The 22,674-nt window shown below is 40.7% G+C and overlaps 1 protein-coding gene across 5 annotated transcripts in view; it reads left to right on the forward strand.

Annotated features, from left to right (window-relative positions):
- The window catches only part of LRBA (LPS responsive beige-like anchor protein), a 358,996-nt gene that overhangs the window by 77,570 nt on the left and 258,752 nt on the right, over positions 1–22,674 (forward strand). For all 5 annotated transcript variants that reach the window (XM_035113955.3, XM_035113959.3, XM_035113958.3 and 2 more), the window contains exons 26-31: positions 999–1,179; positions 2,814–2,944; positions 3,767–3,874; positions 5,957–6,104; positions 7,475–7,922; positions 17,485–17,615. In XM_035113955.3, coding sequence (XP_034969846.1) covers positions 999–1,179; positions 2,814–2,944; positions 3,767–3,874; positions 5,957–6,104; positions 7,475–7,922; positions 17,485–17,615 — 1,147 coding nt within the window. The remainder of the gene's footprint in view (positions 1–998; positions 1,180–2,813; positions 2,945–3,766; positions 3,875–5,956; positions 6,105–7,474; positions 7,923–17,484; positions 17,616–22,674) is intronic.

Here is a 22,674-nt window from a genome sequence, read left to right on the forward strand (position 1 = left end):
ACCCTCTCTTTTCAGAGAAGGTCTGGTGCATTTGGCTTAACTCACATGTAATGCTAAACTACAGTTCAGGTCAGAGTGAATCTCACTTGCTCCCTTTTCATGGCAAGCTATAATTTACCATTATATCCAAACAGAAAAACCGTGTCTTACCTTGTGCTTGCCTTTCAAACCAAAACTGCAAACCATGCATGCCCAATGTCATGATTTGGACCATTGTGTTTATTTTCCTATTTCTTACCTTTGTCTCCACATTCAAATTACTAGCCCCCCCACCCAGGGGCGGATGAAGACTTTCCGGCACCCGGGGCAGTACCGTGGGCATGCACCTGGGGGTGGGGCATCGCTCACACAGCACGCATGCATGGCGTTGCGCACGATGCATGTGCAGGAAGCACACATGCGTGCTACGCAGTGGAGCCGCCGACAAACCTCAGCCCTGTGTGGGGATGCTGCTGCCCAGGATCCTCCGCTCATGGGGCGAGCCAGGGAGGGGAGGGGCGAGGCGAGGTGAGGCTCCATTGGGTGCTTCACATGCCACTCAACAGAGTGGCGCGGCGGATGGGGCCTCTCGGCGATGGCGATCACGCCGCAGCAGCAGTGGCCGTCGGTGGAGGTGGAGAGGGGGTGCTTCCCCCCCCCCAGAGTGGAGCCTGGGGCACCCTGCCCCCATCGCCCCCCTTGCTATGCCCCTGCCTCCACCCCCCACCCCCCAAAAAGACAGGCCTCCATGCTAGTCACTTGAGGTAAAGGACGAACTCTTCATTTTAAAACACTTCTGCCTGATCCTTTGGAGGTCAGTGACTAAACAAGTGGTTGTTTTCAAACTTGTGTTAATTGGATTTTTCCACTCCTCATATCCCCAGCTTATTAGATTCCTGGTCAAGTGACATTAGAAATTTCAAGAGGGCACTTCCAATATCAACACACACCAAATAATAGTGATGATGCCTAATTAATGTATAGAAATAAAAGCTGTTCTTTAATGTTCCACTACGCAGCATGAATTGGAAAACATTGAGCCAACTCAAGGACTATCCATAGAAGCTTCTGTAGCATTCCTCCAAAGATTAATTAGCCTTGTGGATGTGTTAATATTCGCAAGCTCCCTTGGATTTACGGAAATTGAGTCAGAGAAAAATATGTCATCGGGTGGAATTTTACGACAGTGTCTTCGGCTTGGTAAGCAGATAACTGCTAAGCATTAAAATACATTTTGTTGAGTAGGGTTTTTATGAGAACTCATTCTGTGTGCTTCCTGAGGTAGACTCAGATTTAGTATGAAATAATATAAAACTTCCTAAGAACAATGTGGTATTTTTAAAGGCTAGAATTAGACTGAAGGGATAGCTCAGTCAGAAAGCATGAGACTCTTAAGCTCAGGGTCATGGGTTCAAGTCCATGTTGGGCAAAAAGAAGGCACCATTAATGTCATCTAGTCCACCCCCCTGCAATGTAGGAAACTTTTGCCCAACATGGGATTCGAATTCACAACTCTGAGATTAAAGTCATGCTCTACCAACTGAGCTATCCTCAACATAAGTAAGATTGGTTGAACTTCCCAGTTGTTTGCCTTCAGGTCATTTCCTGTGACTAAGGACAAATTAGGTAGAAGTTAAGTCATCCTAAGAGTTTGCATGTATTTGAGGCTGATATCTTTAAGAATGGAGCAATCTAACAGCAACAACAAAACCTTTGTACTAATAGACCTGGCTTAGATTAATTTTGCAACTAAAATCCTGACTTTCATTGTATAGCTGATATTGTAAAAAACGCCTAAATCTAGTTCTTGAGATACTGGTTTAGAGTAGGGACCTCTCATGTTACCCTTACAGTATCATTATACAGTGGTACCTCTACTTATGAATAACTCTACTTATGAATGTTTCTACTTACGAATGGAGCTCCGTCCTCCATCTTGGATGTGGTTTAGATTTTTTCTACTTACGAATTTTTAGATAGGGTTGCTTCGACTTACGAATTTTTTCTCCCAATGCATTCCTATGGGATTCTACTTAAAACATTTTTTTTCGACTTACGAATGTGCGTTCAGAACTCATTAAATTCGTAAGTAGAGGTACCACTGTACATTCATACCTCAGTTTAAGTACGCTTCGGTTTGAGTATTTTCAGTTTAAGTACTCCGCAGACCTGCCTGGAATGGATTAATCCACTTTCCATTACTTTCAATGGGAAAGTTCGCTTCAGGTTAAGTATGCTTCAGGTTAAGTACGGACTTCCAGAACCAATTACACTCATACCTCGGGTTAAGTACGCTTCAGGTTGAGTACTCCACAGACCCGTCTGGAACGGGCCCTCCTCTAGCAAGAGTTATCCTATGACCAGATCTCTGCCTATGGCAGGCATGGCCAAACTTGGCCCTCCAGATGTTTTGGGACTACAATTCCCACCATCCCTGACCACTGGTCCTGTTAGCTAGGGATGATGGGAGTTGTAGTCCCAAAACATCTGGAGGCCAAGTTTGGCCATGCCTGGCCTATGGAGAAGTCTGGATCCAACCCAATGTAGGTGAAATTACAGCCTTGTGAAACTTTTCATCACCCCCCACAAGTAACAAAACAATGCCAGAATTTTTTAATGTAATATTTCTTAAACTTTGTTGGATTCTTGAATAGAAGCAAACACAACTGTACTCATTATGAGCTGTAACTTCTCTCTTCTCCCCCCCCCCCTCAACAAAAGGGTTTGCTTATATATTAGTATTGAGAAAATCGAAACTTATCTTTCTGCAGCAGTAGGCATGCAGATTCAGCAGTGTTTATGCTTTAGACTTGCTATGTATCCTTTCATTTCAGTGTGTGCTGTGGCAGTCAGAAATTGCTTGGAATGTCAGCAGCAACAGGCACTAATGAAGCCTAGTGGAGAAAATGTTAAGTGTCAGAAAACAGTACAAAGCCTGATAGCAGCAGGAAGGTCTGGAGCAAAGGCAAGTATCTTCTGACATTAAACGTAGGCAGATGTTGATACTGTTATCTCTGTGACCTGATGGATAAGCCTCTGGAGCTTTCTTATGGCACTGTAGTCATTACATAGAAAAACAGTGCATTTGAATAACATGAACATTTATTTTAAGTTGTATATATAAGTTGTTTAACTTACGAATGCAGTTGCTTGGGAGGGGGGATGTGAAGGGGGAGAGCAAAGAACAAAAGATTTGTCCTAAATATTTCTATATTCCTTACCCAGTCTTCTTTCTTTGGTACAATCTTGAGTCTCTGTCATTGTACTTGATTTGTGTGTAATGTTGGTCCCTAGGGGCCCCTCCAGACTGATGGGATTTTTTTGTGGGCGTTTCTGCAACATGTCATTGATGCCGTAATGGTGCATTAGTGGTGGATTTATACTGGACCATCCGCACATCATTCCACTTTATTAGGTGTTCTGCAATCCTTTCCCAGTGTTATTGCATTATTGCCATCTGGAGAGGCCGTATTGCACTATAGTACAAAACAATCCCCCCCCCCCAAAAATTGTGATATAAAAAGTTACAGGATAACAGAAGGAAGTTATGAATATATTAGAAACAAAGCAACATGTCCACCTTGAAACATTTGCAATCACAAACTATTGAAATCATGATTGTATGTAACCAGCCCAAGTACCGTCGTTAGCACAGATAATCATGATTGCACAACTTAAAAGGAAGTCTGGAGGGACCCTCGGTAACGGCGGTTTTGTAATGTTGTGGAAATGATAGCTTTGTGCTTATCAAAACAAAATAATACACAAACTCTTTTATTCTAAACAGAGCCCAGTTGATATTGTGACTGGAGGAATTTCTCCAATAAGGGATATTGACAGACTCCTACAGGATATGGATATTAACCGACTGCGAGCAGTGGTATTCAGAGATATAGTGAGTTAGCAATTTTCTCCTACTTACTGTTTTTCCCCTCAGCCTTATTTTCTGAGCCAATGTCCTTATGCAGTTTCCTGTGGTGTTAAAATCTAATGGAGTGTCTAAGTGAATCATAAAACTCTGTGGGAATAGCAGACCAAGAATTTGGGGGTCAGGATGAAAGGCTTAAGTTTTCCATAAACTGCTGTCCCTGCAGGTAGTTTCGACTTCATATATACTGTGTCCTTTCCCTAGTTTCTGGAATGTGAAATTTCCAGTGTACAGTATTGCTTTTATTATTGAGGATAGCATGTGTCCATGCTCCATTCCCAATTCTAGAAAATTAAATTACTTGACTCAAAATTTGCTTCTGGGGTAAATGCTGCTTCTTGCTTGTAGTGCTGCACCATTTTATATTGTTGGAGCATTTGGAAAAATGGGAGTGTGGATCAGCCTTCTGGTGAGATCCCAAAAATATGACCTGGGAAAAAGGGTAGAACAGTCTTGCTGAGGGAGGATGAACCTGTTTAACAGTCTCCCAGGTGGAAGACTGAACAACCTGGGGATATGATGAAAAGAAGAAGAGTTTGGATTTGATACCCCCCTTTATCACTACCTGAAGGAGTCTCAAAGCGGCTAACAATCTCCTTTCCCTTCCTCCCCCACAACAGACACCCCGTGAGGTGGGTGGGGCTGAGAGACTTCAGATAAGTGTGACTAGCCGAAGGTCACCCAGCAGCTGCATGTGGAGGAGCGGAGACACGAACCCGATTCCCCAGAATATGAGTCTACCGCTCCTAACCACTACACCACACTGGCTCTCAGTGTGCACTTGTTGTTGTTGTTTAGTCATTTAGTCGTGTCTGACTCTTCGTGACCCCATGGACTGGAGCACGCCAGGCACTCCTGTCTTCCACTGCCTCCCGCAGTTTAGTCAAACTCATGTTCGTAGCTTCGAGAACACTGTCCAACCATCTTGTCCTCTGTCGTCCCCTTCTCCTAGTGCCCTCAATCTTTCCCAGCATCAGGGTCTTTTCCAGGGAGTCTTCTCTTCTCATGAGGTAGCCAAAGTATTGGAGCCTCAGCTTCAGGATCTGTCCTTCCAGTGAGCACTCAGGGCTGATTTCCTTAAGAATGGATAGGTGGACTTAGTTATAGGAATAAATTACCATGAATATTTTTAAAAGGGATTTCATGAAGGGCTGAGTTCATAGCTGCATCATAGGTTGTCTGTGTTAGATACTGCATTGAGTTCTGGGATTTGATTATAAATATAACCAATTCCTGCATAACTGGCATGTACTGGGATTAGTTCTGGCTTCACCATAAGGTGAATGACACTCATTCCTTGGCAGAAAGCCAAATCACATATGTTGTTCTGAGGCATGTACAGAGTTCCAGCTGAATAGAGTTTCCCAGTAACTGCATCTAACAATATTTTAAACATCTAGTTGGCTTTTTTCTATCTTTATTTCTTACAATATTTTTAATATGTTAGACCAGTATTCCCCAACTTGATGACCTCTAGAACTTGCTGGACTACAGCATCCAGCCAGCATGGCCAGTGATCAGGAATGATAGGCATTGTAGTCCAACAACATCTGAAGGTACCATGTTGGGTAAACTCAGCGAGATAAACTCCATTATGAAGTAGGGTCTGGTTTTACTGCAGAATGTGGCAGAAGAACTTAAGCACTCAACAGATGACCACAGTTTTGGTTGGTCATTGAATTGTTTTTAAATCTCAGTGCAAGCAGAAAGCTAGCACAATATAGGGAAGACTGGGGTAATTTCTTTCTCCCTTGTGTACTAGTTTCTTAATGCGAGAAATTCCATGTGTGCAAAAGTGAGAGCTGAAGTAAACAGTCTATGCTACTAGCTCAGAATCCTTCCTCCTTAATACGCCTATGTAGATCAAGCTTTGAGTGCTAGTAATTAAGAGGTTTTCCTGCTGTCAAATGATGATGATTTATACATAATCTACAATGACATCGTATCTGCTTCTAGTGCTTCACTTAAAGAAATAAGTTTGTAGCAGTTGATAGCATAATATTCGGAATAGAGTGGAATTTGATAGGCTGTATTCATTTATTTTTACAGGAGGACAGCAAACAGGCACAATTCTTGGCTTTGGCAGTAGTATATTTCATCTCTGTCCTCATGGTATCGAAATATAGAGACATATTGGAACCTCAGGATGAACGTAGGAGGCCTCAGTCTGTTCAGTCGCTCAAGCCTGCAACAACAGGTTAGTGACAATTCAGGCTTTTAAGACTAGATTCTATTCAAACTATATGTATATGTAAATATTCTGAAATGTATACTTGTTCATAGGTTCTGTGAAAGTAGTTCTGATGAAAACATAAAGATCTAACAGATGTACACCTCGTGGAATATGTGTGTGTGTGTGTGTGTGTGTGTTTTAAAATGTATAGATTCATAACACTTACTAGATTTAATATACTGCTTTTGAAAATTGATGTAAGAAGTCTCCTCTAATTACTACTTTTAAATACAGAAATTGTTCCCAAGTATCCCTCAGGGCTAGTAAACTATTAGGCAGAATTTATTTTCCATAGATGCTTTTGTTTGCTGCCCAGAACATTAATTTTTAATATTTTTGTTGGCGTTCCTTGTGGTGATAATACTGTGTTAGTGGTAAACTTCCAGTAGGATTCTTCACCTTTAAAATGTCTTTTTATACATGACTTGGTTTAGCGCATTTCCATTTTTGATGGGGAAAGTATGGCAGAACATTAACAAAATGTTTCCTCCCCCCCAGTCATTTCAGTCATAATGGATCAGTGATGGAATGATATCAATATATTGACTGCTGAATTGATAAAAATACTTATATTCACATTTTGGCGCTTTGGGCCAAAAAGGAAGGCATTTTGGTGTGGAGGTGCTTCCAAATGCAAATGACTAAAATGCCATATCAGCAGGCTTACATATTTTACTGAATTGTGTTTTCTGCTGTGTTTTATTCTGTTATTTTGGCATGTCTGCCCACCTATACCCTTCCAACCCTGCATGTGCCCAAGTGAGTGTGTGAATGCTCCTCTTAAGGGCTCCGGCACACAACACATGCTGATACCTCCTGCTTCATCGGTATGACTAGCACAACAGACATCCCCTTGATTTGGAGTAATTGTGGTTGGAATGAAGGTGTTAACCAGGGGTCAGCAACCTTTTTCAGCTGTGGGCTGGTCCACCATCCCTCAGACCTTGTGGTGGGCCGGACTATTTTTTTTTTGGGGGGGGGAATGAACGAATTCCTATGCCCCACAAATAACCCAGAGATGCATTTTAAATAAAAGGACACATTTTACGCATGTAAAAACAGGCTGATTCCTGGACCGTCCACGGGCTGGATTGAGAAGGAGATTGGGCCACATCCGGCTCCCGGGCCTTAGGTTGCCTACCCCTGGTGTAAACTACTGTTTCTCTCTGTGGTATCTCCTTTTTAGAAACCTATTTTCATTATAATCTGATGTTTGTTAAGAAATGTATTGCTGGAATTATATATTCATTAACACTGTACTTTTAAATAATAAAAGTTTTCAGGCTCCTTGATGTAAACTTCTGGTGACAATTTCCTTCTGTTCATCTTTCAAGATGCAGAAAACCCATCTGCAGCTACTACCGCTGTGGCTCCCCTACCTGCCGAGGAGTTGGAAAGAGTTGCGTCTGTGCAAAGAAGAGATTCAGGTATTGAGGAGGAAGCACATTCCGGATTAGACCGCAGTTCTGAAGCTGCTACAGAAGCAGAAATACAAAGTGTCATTGCAGGCCCAGATGCAATCAGTGAAGTACTGTGTACGCTTTCTTCAGAAGTCAATAAATCTCAAGAAAGCAGAAGCGAAGTGCAGACTGAGATGGACACTAAAACTGCATCCTCTGTGCAAACGGCAAAAAATGTCAATGTGAAAGATATCCTAAGAAGTTTGGTCAGTGCTCCTGCAGATGGGGCCACACTTGACCCGGCAGTTCTTCCACCGGCTTTTCTTGGAGTCCTTGGGGATGGTGCTGCCGAACAGCCTGTACAGTTTCGATCCTTTGACAGGTAAGAAATACTGCATTTTGAATCTATTTTACTTAAAACTGTGCACAATGTAAGGTTTTTTTTTTAAAAAAAAAAATAACGGTGTTGCGATAGCAGCATAAACATTGTTTGGGACTGTTTGCTTCAGAGTCTCTGCAAATAATTTTAAACAATTCTGTTGAAAAAATTTTTTTGACGTAACAATGCAGATACCGGTAATTCTAAACTAAAACAATATGTCAGACATTTTCAAGGGATTGATTTCATTCTAGCATCCAATTTTACTTAACGTTATACTTAATATGCTTTAATTGCAATCCTGAACCAATCCTATAATTTTAATAATGCAAAGCTCAACTGTTGATTTTGAGATTTTGAACCTGCATGTTACAATCTAATGAAAAATTATTTAGGGTTGCATCCAAATTGTACTCAGGGTAGATCCCATTGAAAGTAGTGGGCTTAAGAAAGTCATGTCCTTTAATTTCATTGGATGCATAACTAACATTGGATCCAACCCATTGTCATCCACATCTGAAAAGCATACTGAGGGCTTGCAACATTTTCGGTAGTTTATATTAATTAGATTGAAATGCATTGGAAACACTGGCCATATTGTTCTTGAAATTGTGGCAAACTATAGAATCACAGCTGTATTAAAATTAGTGCTAAGTTGGTTGTTTAAAAGATATTGCCAAAGCAACAATTAGGAAACTGGAGTGGCAAATATTAGTTTATCATATGAGGGGCTGAGCTTTTTATTTTATTTTTCCAGACATGTGATTTTTTTATTTTATACCAAATATATTTGGTAAATATATGTTTTACAAAAATAAATTTAGGGATCCAAGCACTGTGGCTCAATAAAAGGAAAGTCTCAGTCCAATGGAATTTAAAAATTACAACTAAATATGTTGTATTTTAAATGGACAAGATAACGCACAGTAGATAGAGTGGTTTTTATCTGCCAGTGATGTCGAGTACAAGAAGGCAACTTCTAGAACCCTACTGATTATTTATTGTAAGGCTCATCTCCACAGCTTTCTCAGATGGTTAGAACATGGGTAGTGTAAAGTAGAATTTGATGTGCTTAGCAGAGAAGCACTGCCAAGAGCAGAAATTTAACAGCAATTTTGCACTTTCCTGTTACTTGGGGGGGGGGAGCATGGAATAAATTGTAACTGGAAAGTGTCAAGTTTTATTCAAGGGATACTGTATATACTATGCCTACGGCCATAAGGCAGCTTACCAAAGTAAAATAAAAAGATACTACAAATAAACAGTAATGTTGCGTGCTCTCCAGTTGACAAGAGCCGAGGTGTTCCAGTGTTCACCCAGGATTTAGCTTCCTTTGAATGCAGCTCAGTGGACACTGGGGTGTCTTTAGGACATACAGTTTTATTTCACATGTATGCAACTGAACATAGGGCTCACAACATTAACACTCCAACAGATCTTGCTTCCCCATTAGATTTCTAGGGACTCCTTCCCTTAAAAGCCATAAGCTTTGGATTCAGCCTGCAGAGAAAGTCAAGGCGCTCTGCGTCTCCAGCTTCCAGCCCACTCAAAGACTGTCACAGAAGCAGCCCCTTGCCCCAGGCCTCTTGTTCTCCTTCCTACGACTATGTGGCATCCAAGGCGCACCGCCTCCCTCCTCCTTGTGTGTCTATGGCAACATGGCTCATTCTTTAAAGTGCTGTTAGTGGTACTTAACTGGCTAACTAAGACAGTTCTCTACTTCGACCAGTTCAGCAGGTTCCTTTAACTACAGACTTCCAAATCCTAGAACATTTTTTTAAAAAAACAACAACAACAACCTTGCTCTGTTTTAAGTAATAAGAATAAGAACCATGAGTCAACAAGTTATATCTTGATGCATTTCAGGCAGTGGAGGCTGGTCCATTAGGGCAAGTGGGACACCTCCAAACCAAGTGGAGTCTTGCTCTCCACCATCTGCCTCTTTCCTTACAGTCAATCCAAGGAGTGGCACTGGCTGCTAGTCTCCTTCTCCTTAGTGTCATTGTTGACGTTGTAGAATTCAGCAGGGAGGAAAATAGGAAACTAGAATTAATTCGGTCCGCCTGTTACTGGCTCTGGCTCCACCTCCAATTGGCCCCCTTGCCTGCTACTTTTTACCAGCCTCTATGGCCCCCAGCCTCCACTTAGTTCAAGACTGCATCATGGTATAGCCATCCCATACAGTGTAATCAGTTTTGTACCACGTGCCTTATCCTGCCTGTGTCTCCCCTACATAATGCCCGGTCCTCGGTATCAATGATACTCACTTCTTTATATTCATAGCCCTTTGCCAAATCATCTCTAGCTGTGCCAGCAAGTGCTCAGTTTAATGTAGCAAAGACTGAATGAAGCCAGTGACTGTAGACTCAAAAATACGTTTATGAATGATGTCTTGCTCTTATTTTTTTCCATTCTATGGTCACAAGTTAAAACCTTTTACTCTTAAGATTTATTTAAGTACTATGCATTTGTTAAGTGTAACATGGATCTTCTTAAGAGAAGGTAATCAAGACATTTGTGGGTACAGAATACCTATTTTAAAACGTGAACAGCTAAAAAAAATCCCCTGCAGCTATCAGTTTTAAAGTCATCCAGTCTTGATGCTGTAAATTTGGTGGGAAAACATGTTTTCTTTCAGATGACATCTAAGGGTCTGTTGCAGTTCTGGGGTGAGGGTGGATAGAATAGGTTATGACCTTGTATTCAGGAAACTGGAGCTACATTCAAAAAGAGGTTTTCATCTCCAGGGACACACCAATATACTAACATTACAGTGGGAAACTTTGGACAAGCAGACTTCAGGATGCTCTGTATAACTTAGTGTGTCTGGTTTATATTTAATGTATTGTCTGGTGCAGAACACAAAGCCCAGCGAGTTCATGTTTTTCATTTTTTTTTCTGTGGGGGGTGGAGAGGTGGGTGAGTTGGAAAAGACACCTTGTTAAAAGTCGCCCCCCCCAGTGTAGCAGTTTTACGGCAAAGCATCTCTGGGACTTTCAAAGCATCTCTCTGATCCTGCATTTATCTCAGGAATGTTGTGTCAGAAATCAAAACTCTCCTCATATCTTAAGGATTATCAACTTTCCAGGCATAGCTGGAGAGTATACAGTAACAGCTATGTGAGTGAAACCTTGCTGAAAGAGTGCCAGGTTGTGGGTTTTTGCAAACAACAAGGTGTGTGCGCTCATTCCCATGCCAAAAATTACTCTTTTATCTTATGTGAAGATCCAGTCTGGTGATTAGTGGGTGACAGGGATTTATCTTGATAAAAGTTCAAGGCCTGGTCTGACTCTTTCATTAAGCCAGTAGAGACACTGAATTAGCAGTCTATTTGCCGTGTTTTGTCCTCTGTAACCTTTCAGGAACAAAAATAAGTTCTTCTTGTTGTTGTTACAGTAAAGACATTGGTAGTTAGTTTAATAGTCCTGATGAATAATATGATTCTGTTTAATTGTGACTAAAACCCATTTTTATAAGGTCAGTACTGTTTATGGTTTTTTTAAGGAAGTAAAGTTGAGAGAAAGCTCAACATTGACTGCTCTGTGCAATGAAAACTAGTTTTGAAAAGCACACATGCTCTCCGATTTTATAGGTTTCATTTTTTAACTTATGGTAATAAATAAATATATATGGTAAAAGCTTATAGGCTCCTCCCTCAAAGGCATGAGACCATTAGTCTCTGTCAAATGCTGGAAACTAACTGAACTATTATTCCTTTGTCATGTCAGATTAGGAGTGGAGAATTGACAAAATGCACAAGAGTGACTTTAACCACCATCCTTCACCCTTTACATGTTGCATGTGCTTATTAACAATTTTAACAAGTTTCGAATGTGTGCTGCCTTATTTCTGTGTTAAGCTTACGCCTACAGAGGTGCAGTCAAAGATTGACTGTTTTTGAACTAGTAGAGTAAAACCAGCCCCTTTTACCTCTCCACACCTATTCCCCGCCCCAAACTCTAAAGAGCCGCACTAATTTTCAGTGCTCTGTGACTGACCTTTCATCTTCATACAGACCGGCCTTTCCCCAACCAGTCCAGTCCAGGAAGACCCCCAAGTTTATGTTGCTGGTTTTTCTGCAGATGGTTTCGGCATATACTTGTATTTGCTGAGTGTTGTGGCGGGCCTTGTGGACAAGGGACAGGTGCAGAAAGTTGTAACATCTGCAAGCGCTGTTCAGAGGGAATGAAAAGGTCAAAGTCAGGGGACCTTTAAATGTTACCCCATGCTGATTCAGTTCCTGACCATACAGATACCCCCCCCCCCCCGCCCACTGTATAGTTTAGTCTCCAGGTTTCACTTTGCACCCTCAGGGCTGCTTCCGATTCCCTGCATATGGTTCACGAGATTGCACCTGACCTTTGGGATACTGGATGCTCACACTAAAGTTTTCTCTCTTTTTATAATTCATTAGTTGGATGAAGTGATATTCAAAGGAGTACGCTTCAAGCTCCTACTCTGTACCACCAACAATTTTTTCAAGGCTGTCCTTTAAATAAAACAGCAGCACTCCTTGCCTTACCGTGGGGATTTAATATATTATATAATACATGTAATAAATGAACTAATCCAGTGATTCTTAGTTAGCTAATTATTGAGGACCCCTTATTTTTCAAAAGCCAAGCTACGGACCCCCTACTTTTGAAAGTTTTGTTAACTCTATTGTAGCTACCTCTGCAAAGCAATATTTTTGAACAAAATGTGAGGTAGCCCCCTAACAAGCAAAGGATTTTAGGTATACAGTGGACTCTCCGGATATGAACTTATTTTGTTCTGGGGGTCTGTACGTACCCCGAAAAGTCTTCAAGTTGAGGCGCCATTTCTGTGCACGCATACGGCGTGATAGAGCGCTTCTGTGCATGTGTGCGCGGTGAAACCAGGAAGTATACACTTGTGGGGTTGCCGCATTCGCAACCTGGAAGTTACGTTACCCGAAGGTAATGTAACCCGAAGTACCACTGTACTAAAAAAAAAAACAAAAAAAAACCTAGGGCTGAGCGATATCTGGTTTTCAACATGTTGATATATCAGCAGCTAAACATCACAATATTCTGATATATCACTGTGTCTGAAATTGGAGCTCAAGCGTGCAGATGAGGGAAGGAGCAGTCACAGAGACTGGGCAGGCGGGTGGGTGGGGGTGCCAATCAGGGTGGGGATGAGGGAAGGAGCAGCTGTGCTGCATGTTTTGAGGGGATAAGGATGGGACAGTCAGCAAGGATACACATCCACTGTGGCTGCTGCTGCTTTCCTGCTGACTGAGAAAAGAGCTCTGCCTCAGTGCCAGGGGAAGGTAGTGCCACAGTGCCTTGAAGTGGGGGCGAGCGTTATCAGCTGATATCATCATGTGATATCGGTGTGGTGCTTTAAATTGGTTCTCCTGTTCTCCCTCACGCAAGGAACAATATATTGCTGCGTATTGCTGGGTCAAAATCGTTACCGTGGTGTGATTTCAAAACCAATTTTGGCCAACATATTGAAAAATAGCACAGTGCTAAAACATCTCAAAATTTGTGATATTACCATGCAAAAATGTCAAAAATTTAGTTGGAGGAAGGCAAGGGATGGGACAGACCCCCTGGGTGTTTTCTGCGGACCCTCAGGGGCCCCCAAACCCCTAATTGGGAACCTTTGAACTAATTTATTATAGAGTTTTGGGAGTCTCTTTTTTAATATGAGAATAAACGTTTAGTCAATGAGACTTTTGGTGGGTGGATATTTTCAGAAATAGGTGAAGTAGGCAATATTCAGTTAGGCAATCTGCCCATTCAAGAGTGAGCAATGTCATTAAGCATAATTTGGATTATCACAACTCTGATCTTCAGGCTATGATGTATTTGATGATGTTTCAGTTGTGTTGCATATGAGACATCATACACCAGTGTGTATACATATATTAAAATTGCCTTTTGAAATATATGAACACATGGAGGCATCCCATGCGTGGGGCAGTTTTCTTTAAAATGGTACAGTTTTTACAAGTTATGAAATAAATACACATAAATACTAAATAGTTGCTTACATTGAAATCTACTCAAAAGTCTACTCAAAAGTAAGTCCCCTTGAGCTGAATGAGGCTTACTCCCAGGTAAGCATTTCTGAAATTATTTCTGAAATAATTTCCTGATCTTTATCAGGAGAAGTGACCGACTTTGAAACAAAAAAGAATAGAACAAACAAATACAGTAGTGTATAGAATATTTACGTAATGCTACTTAGGAAAGAGCACCAGTGATATATTCAGTGTTATCAGTAAACCACACCTGTTTATGGCTGCAGTGGAACAGGAGTGCCTGGCGTGCTATGGTCCATGGGGTCATGAAGAGTCAGACACGACTAAACGACTAAACAACAACAATGGTATCGATGAATACACCCAGATTCTGTACTTCATCCTTCAAGGAAAACGTTATATAACTATTTAAAAGGATAGGTAAAAGTAAAGGGACCCCTGACCATTAGGTCCAGTCGTGACCGACTCTGGGGTTGCGCGCTCATCTCGCATTATTGGCCGAGGGAGCCGGCGTATAGCTTCCAGGTCATGTGGCCAGCATGACAAAGCCGCTTCTGGCAAGCCAGAGCAGCACATGGAAACGCCGTTTACCTTCCCGCTGTAGCGGTTCCTATTTATCTACTTGCATAGTCTACCTTTTAAGATAGGGTAGGGACGCGGGTGGCACTGTGGTCTAAACCACAGAGCCTAGGACTTCCTGATCAGAAGGTCGGCAGTTCGAATCCCCACAACGGGGTGAGCTCCCATTGCTTGGTCCCTGCTCCTGCCAACCTAGCGGTTCGAAAGCACATCAAAGTGCAAGTAGATAAATAGATACCTCTCCGGCGGGAAGGTAAACGGCATTTCTGTTCTCTGCTCTGGTTCGCCAGAAGAGGCTTGGTCATGCTAGCCACATGACCCAGAAGCTGTATTCCAGCTCCCTCAGCCAATAGAGCGAGATGAGTGCCGCAACCCTGGAGTCGTCTGCAACTGGACCTAACAGTCAGGCGTCCCTTTACCTTTTTAGACAGTTCCCAGCAAACAGAAGAAATGATCAACTCTGGGATTGCCTGTGAGGTAGGATTAGAGTCAGATCCTTTTCGGATATATGTCATCATAGAAGTAATCAAATGACTGAAAGGCCTTGAGAATCAGCAGTTACACTCTCCTAAATATCTAGACGCAGATTATTCACAAATGTCACCATCACTGTCTCTGTACTGTATCCTACTCTAAAACCAAACTGAAATGGATAGAGAAAATACTAAATGTATATACTGTACCTAGAAATATATTTCAGTTCAGTTTATAAGTTTATTGATCTAGCCAAAGGCCATGACAAAGGTGTATTAAGCAATACTATTCATAAAATAGCACAAAAAATACATCCGTAATAGAAAAAGCTGCAAAGGTTTTGCCAAGTTCCTGAGTATTAAAACAGTTTCCCTCCAGCATCTCTTACAGCTCCAATTCTAATAATTCCCCCCCCCTTTTTAAATCCAAGTTGCTAAAATCCATGATGTAAAAGAGAGAAGTTGCCAGAGACACGAACAAACTTAGATCCTGCTTGATTTCAACAATTTATAGTGATTTTATCTAACTCATTTTTTTCTGATTTTTTTTTTGCACCCAGTGCATAGAGAGCCACTCGGTGTGTTACAAAGCTTTTATTGTCATTCACCAAATGAATGACAATAAAATAGCAAAACCATTTATGCCAGGGTGTGCTTGCTTGCTTGTATGAACAAAGGTTTTAGAAAGCAATCTCTTGGGTCTCTATATAAGGGGCAGACTAACAGATAATGAGTGATGTTTTCCACCTGAGGTTGATGACGAATACAAACCCTGTCTGCGTATGGGATGTTGTTGCAGCCGTCTACGACTGCAGTGGGCATCACTTGGAAACGCATCTCAGTAAAGGCATTTCTTAAGGAAACTGGTGAGAATTTAGTCAGACAACTAGCTCCAAAATGCTCTGTTCTCAAGAGTGGATACCAAGGGGAAAATTTGGCGTTTCTAACCAAATTAGTTGCAGGTCCCTTCTGGATTCTCCCCAGAAGAGCCAATCCCGTAGTTGACACTTATGCAGAAATATATATTAAATCTCCCACCAGTGTTCTTAAAAGGTTCTAATTTTTGGTGCCTATTTGATCATCCTTATTGTAATCATCTCATTTCTGTTTTTAATTCATACATAAATTCCCAGTATCAGGATACTGAATTTGGCTAGCTATGACCCCAGTCTTTATGTACACATTTAATTTAATTCAGTACTACTCATTTGTGAATTTAGGATCAGGTCCAGAGTTCACATACACATTCGTATTAGTTTCCTTATGCAGTGCAGTTGTTCAGTGCAACTCTACGCATATGTGAGAAGGATTCATGGTTTTAAACACATTCTCTTGGCTTGGGGCTCAGGTGGCTGTTGCTTCCATCTTTTAGAGTATAGTTAACATTAGCAGTCACCCTTATAATGATATGGCACACGCTGCCATGTCTATAGTGAATAGTGTTCAGAACAGTTAGTTAATCAAGGATATGGTTTAGTGTTATAATAATAATAACTGGGACTTAAAAATGAGAACAATGAAAAATTGTCTTTTCAAAATTACGTTTATAAAGTGTTGAAAAGTTTTTTTATATATCGTATGTTAACTTGGAGCTAGTTTTAACACACTTTATTTAGAAACTGAATATATTTTAATGCTATTAAGGGAATACGTTCAACCTGTACTTACAGTACTGTCAACAGAAGATGTGATTAAATAAATTGAATGTTGAAGACTTTTGGCTTATAGTTAACACCAGGTAATTAAAAGGAAGCACTGCTCTGGGAGTGCACAATATATCAGCTGTAGTCTTTAGCTCATTAGCTGAGGTTTTGCATGTTTATGGAGCTAACTTGCAATTAAAAGTGTCTTTAGCGTATGTTTAACTGGGCCTTTTAGGTGTTTGGAATAAAGCATCACTGTTTAATTGAAATTGGTTTGTCATAATTATGTCCTAGTAATGCAAAAGATATTCTTTTCCCTGATGCCTGAAACAGGAGTTGTATTCAGTTTTGAGTAATCATGTGAGACGTATTAATACAAACAGGCCATTGATTTCTTAGGTCATTTCTGCAATGAGTTACCAAGGAACTGAAGATTCTGAGGAAGAGATTTAGTTTTCTTATGTGTATTCCCCTATTGTACTTCTCTTAATGTACTTTAAGCAGAAGTGTTTAAATTTTTGAACTAGCACTGCCTCCAGTGGTGACTGCTATGCTCTAATAACCAGTATTTTTGTTTACTATTCTTTTGCAGCAGTTAATATAAAAATGTGGGATGTTATCTTACTTTCTATAACAATAGCCTTGCAAAAAGTAAAACCGGTAATGTCTTAGTTGGTCTCTAAGGTGCTACTGGACAATTTTTATTTATTTATTTGGTAATATATGAACCTTCAAACCTGGCTGAAAGGTTTTCGTTAGAAAAAAATCGTAATTTGTTATCTGAATATCATAACAATATACACAGATATCCTTAAACATTTAATGGTTCTTGAATTGTATGTTTCCCCCCCTCATAGGAGTGTTGTCGTGGCACCAAAGAAGTCACTGGCTGCCTCTACATCCACTATAAATTTGCCCACAAATGCTGTCAGTGTGGTTTCTTCTTTGGATTCTGCCCAAGCTCCAGATGCAATGGGAGGTTCTCCTGGTAAGTTGGGAGAAATGGAGATGAATTGTGGAAAACAAAATTGCAAATAAATGTGCTGTAGTTCTTATTTATGGTTCATTTGTTAAGTCCCTCAATCACCACCCCAGAAACCATGACGCTCAGATGCTTTAGATGAGGAACACCAGGCGGGTTACATAAGCCACTTTGGATGGCCACTTGGTCCATCTACCTGGAATTGTCTATTTGCAAGACCTTTCCAGGGTCTCAGGTAAGGAACTCAGCATTGCTGTCCAGCAATGCTAAGGACTGAGCTAGAACTGTCTTCATGAAAAGCAGGTGCTTTACCAGGCATCCCCAAATTGCGACCCTCCAGATATTTTGGCCTACAACTCCCATGATCCGCAGCTAACAGGACCAGTGGTCGGGGAAGATGGGAATTGTAGTCCAAAACATTTGGAGGGCCGAAGTTTGGGGGTGCCTGTGCTTTACCACACATTGCTCACTTACGCAGCCACATTCTGAATGGCAGTGAAAATGCCACCTAGGGGGAACAGTTGCAGTTTCTCCAGTAACAAATATGAAAGGAAGGTATGGTGTCCCCAGAACATAAATGCCAGCTCATGGGGCGATGCCTAGGCTTCATGCCATGAATGTGTAAAACTGAACATTTAAGGCATCCACTATCAGTTTGGCAGTGGTGGCCAAACTCGGCCCTCCCTCCAGCTGTTTTGGGACTACACTTCCCATCATCCCTGACCATTGGTCCTGTTAGCTAGGGATCATGGGAGTTGTAGTCCCAAAACATCTGGAGGGCCGAGGTTGAGGAAGCCTGGGTTGGGCAATTCAGCTGCTGAGTTATGCTGAAGAGTAATTATTGTGCCCCATAGTGTTTCCTTAATGTTACCCTGCTTGCTTGGTAGGTTTTTGCAGCATAATAATGTTGTGGAGTTCTTGGTATAGAGAAAAGGATTTCTTTTTTTAAAGTAAATAATAATTTATCTTTAGTAGTTTAAGTTTTTCTTTGTTTACTCCCTGTAGACTGGCCCAGAAAGTTTTCAGCAAGGAAACCAAATCATTATTTAACTAGATACTCCTTTTAAAAAAGAAATCCTTTGTTTCTGATCCTTGCTGGACTTTGTTAGACAAGGGAGGCGGGGGCGGCTTTTTCTAGTAGCTGTGGCCTTGTCATTAAACTGCACATTAGGTATCACTTTTCTTTGCATATGTACATTCAAAGACATGCAAGCATTTTGGGAGCAGCACTTCCTTTTAAGGACAGTTTATTGCTAGAGACATTATTTGTTTAGACCCTTGGGGACCTTGAATAAACAATAAGCTTTCACTAGAAGGGTGCGAGACAGATGATCTATTTGCATTTTCTTTTATGTCCTTGCAAATGTCTGTAAAACTGTCAGTTTGAAGGAGCCAGTTTATCAGTGAAAGGATAAGAGAGATAAGTCACTTTGGTTCCACATGTTTGAAGTAGCTACCGCACTTACTTGCATGTGTGTTTTAGATGAAAACATGCTTCTGAAATGTCTCTTTTCCTCTAAATGCACAAAAGCTATTCCTTAAATGAAACCTGTAGTTGAAAACTACATTTAGTGCATTTATCCAAAGAGCTTTTACATGAAATACTGCTTTGAAGTCTTCTGCAGAATAACATGTAACTGGCATTTTTGTTCTTTGCCTATTTTTGAATTATCTTGTTTGCTGAAAGAAATATGTTGCCTTAGATTACAGTTTTAAAAAGCTTGAGATTATAGGCCTCATTAGAATATTTGTTGTTGTTTAAAAGTGCTTTTGGGGAAATTTCCCTGATGGACAACATTTTAAAGTATTTTCTTGCTATCAAAAAGTCAGAGAGACTGTCCAACAGTGACCCACAATTCAATTAAAAAAAAAGCAAAATCACTAATCCACAATCATGACACACATGGGTTTTCCATAAAAATCCTTTGCTATGTGGGTTTTTTTCAGTTTGTGTAGCATTTCTTTGTATTCAGCTTAATTTGATGTCATCAACCTCTGTTTAAAACAGATGGTTGTTTTCAAATGTTCTGGCTAGACCAGTTGTTCTCAAAGGGTGTGATGTGCCACACTTGTGTGGCAGGAGAGTGTGGCAATTGTGGTTGGAAGATTTAAGGACAATCAATATTGTATTTTGGGAATGATTCATTTTTCCTATATAGCTGCATTGTTTTATACTTTATGGATGTCGCATGATCATATTATAAAGTAGTTGTGTTCTATGTTATAAATCTAACACTTCTAGTTGTTGTTTCCTTTTGTTTCCCATTTCTTGTCAATAAAAGTATTGGTGTGGCATGAGCAAATTTTTATTCTGAAAGTGTGGCTCAGAGAAAAAAGTTTGAAAACCACTGAGCTAGACAAACCAGCGCCACTATTGAGATAACTAGTATAATTCAGTGATAATCATTTAAGATTACTGCCAAGATGCAGGCCTTGATTGAGGGCTTACTTTGGGGATGAGACCATTGTGTGGACTCTCTTTCCCTTTCCAAGGTAAAGTACAGATGAGTTTCACTGCTGCATTTATTCAGCTGATACTAGCTGCATGGGAAATGTAACTTGAAGCAGCATGTGCTACAATAAAAAACTTAATTTTAGCTGGAAGTGTGCCAGGTTTTCTATCATAAACCTATTTGTTCAGCTAGTTATAGTAACTAAAAGCCGTATTGGTTATTCTGAATGTCCAAAATCAAGGGCTGATATTTTAGATAGCTTAGCATTATTTATTTTAAATTTATAGTTTGTTATATATCCTGATGGGTCAGGATTCTTAACAACTAAAAAACCCGAAACCTGATAAAACATATTTTTGGACTTACTGGTTGCCTTCTGAAATATGTGGTAATATCTATATTTGGCAAATTAAAAAACATTTTAATTGCTACTGTTGAAATTTTCAGTCATTTACTAGCATTCTAGCAATATTATATGCTGACTATTTCAGATTTGCATTTTTTGCACAAATGTTACAATACACATTACTATTACTACCACCTCTGACATGGTCACGAGGAGATTGGAAAGTTTTGAATTGTCTTAGATTAACTACAGTTTAGTGTGTTAAAAAAGGTAAAGGACCCCTGACAGTTAACTCCAGTCATGAACGACTCTGGGGTTGCGTTCCTCATCTCGCTTTACTGGCCGAAGGAGCTGACGTTTGTCTGCAGACAGTTTTTCCAGGTCATGTGGCTACCATGACTAAGCCGCTTCTGGCAAAATCAGAGCAGCTCACGGAAATGCCATTTACCTTCCCTCTGGAGTGGTTTTTCTACTTGCACTTTGACGTGCTTTCGAACTGCTAGGTTGGCAGGAGCTGGGACCGAGCAACGGGAGCTCACCCTGTTGCAGGGATTCGAACCGCCGACCTTCTGATCAGCAAGCCCTAGGCTCAGTGGTTTAGACCACAGCGCCACCTGTGTCCCTAAACTGTGATTAATCTTAAGTATGGTTAGTGAAAGCAAGCCAGCTTCAGAAACTATGGTTTAACGTTGGCTTCTTTCCACTAAGCATAGTTAACAATTGTCATAGCTAGCCAGGTTTGGATGGCATGAGAAACTGTGATTAATTAAAAACAGAAGGAAAGTCTTCCAATCTCCTGATGGCCATGCCAGAGGGTGGTAGGGAGTATCTGAGCCAATCACTCAAATAGATTCATTAGGTGATATTCAACTAAGTTTTACTCAGAGTATTGAAATCAATGGCCTTAACTTAGTTGTATTAATTAATTTCAGTGTTTCTGAGTAAAACGTAGTTGAATATCACCCATTGTTTTATTGCTAAACTGCATGTTGGCATTGCATCAAAGTCAGCCTACCATGTTGCAGTCTACCGCAAGCAGAAAATGAGCACAACTTTCTACTTAGACTGACTCAGGTAAGGGTGTGGAAGCCTTGTGAGGAACAGTTGAGGGAGTAGGGTATGTTTAGCCTGGAGAAAGAGAAGACTTGAGCAATGGTATGATAGCCGTCTTCAAATATCTGAAGGGCTGTCCCATGGAAGATGGAGCAAGCTTGTTTTCTCCTGCTCCAGAGGGTAGGGCCCGAATCAATGGATTCAAATTACAATAAAGGAGATTCTGACTAAACGTTAGGAATAACTTTCTGGTGTTAAGAGCTGTTCAACAGTGGGATGGACTCCCTCGGCAGGTGGTGGACTCTCCATCATTGAAGGTTTTCAAGCAGAGGTTGGATGGCCATCTGTCATGTCATGGGTGCTTAAGCTAAGATTCCTGCATTGCAGGAAGTTAGATTAGATGACACTTGGTGGACCCTTCCAACTCTACAACAATACAATTCATTGCACCTCTTTTTATGGATTCTTGACCTATAGATTCCCCACCTATTCACTGCCATTTACTGTGACTGGCATTCTTCTACTCATTAGGAAACATGGCAGCAAAAACTGGAGCAACGTTATCCACTGACAGCAGAACAAAATCATGGACAGAGCCTCAAATAATAATAATTAGAAACACATCTCAAGCTTTGTGTTGTCTGTCCATCATATGTTGGAGAAATAGAGGCATCCTATTTTGATAGTTCAGGTCACTATGGAATTGGTCTGTTCCCACCCGTGCCCCAATATTTGAAGCTTTAGGAAGGTTCCATTCTGCTACATGCTTCAGCCCCTCCAATTACTATTTGTTGCCAATTGTGTTTCCGAGGAGCAAACAAATTTTTAAGATCACAGGTGTACTCTTATTGGAACAACTTTATCTTATTCACTTTGAACAAAAATACTAGTAGGCTTTTTTGAGGCAAGTTTTAACTGATAGCAGTTCATACTTTTTGTCAAAGTTAGCTACCCAAGGTGGTTAGGAATACTTTCTCTTTGGTGTGTATCTCACATAATGAAACTAAGAACAATAGCAAACCATTATCCCCCCCCCCAGCATCTGGCATCCTTATTTTAGCCCTTTGTTGTGTCTAAAAAGTCAGTGACCTGACTTTCCCCAATGAAATTGTCCCTTGCATTGTATCACCCTTCTTTCCCAACCCACTCCTGTCCCCAAATTAGACTATTTTTCAAAGATATATGAGTGATGGAGGACATATTTCTGAAACAC

Source organism: Zootoca vivipara, chromosome Z1, assembly GCF_965207765.1.
Source record: "Zootoca vivipara chromosome Z1, rZooViv2.hap1.1, whole genome shotgun sequence".
Lineage (NCBI taxonomy): Eukaryota > Metazoa > Chordata > Lepidosauria > Squamata > Lacertidae > Zootoca > Zootoca vivipara.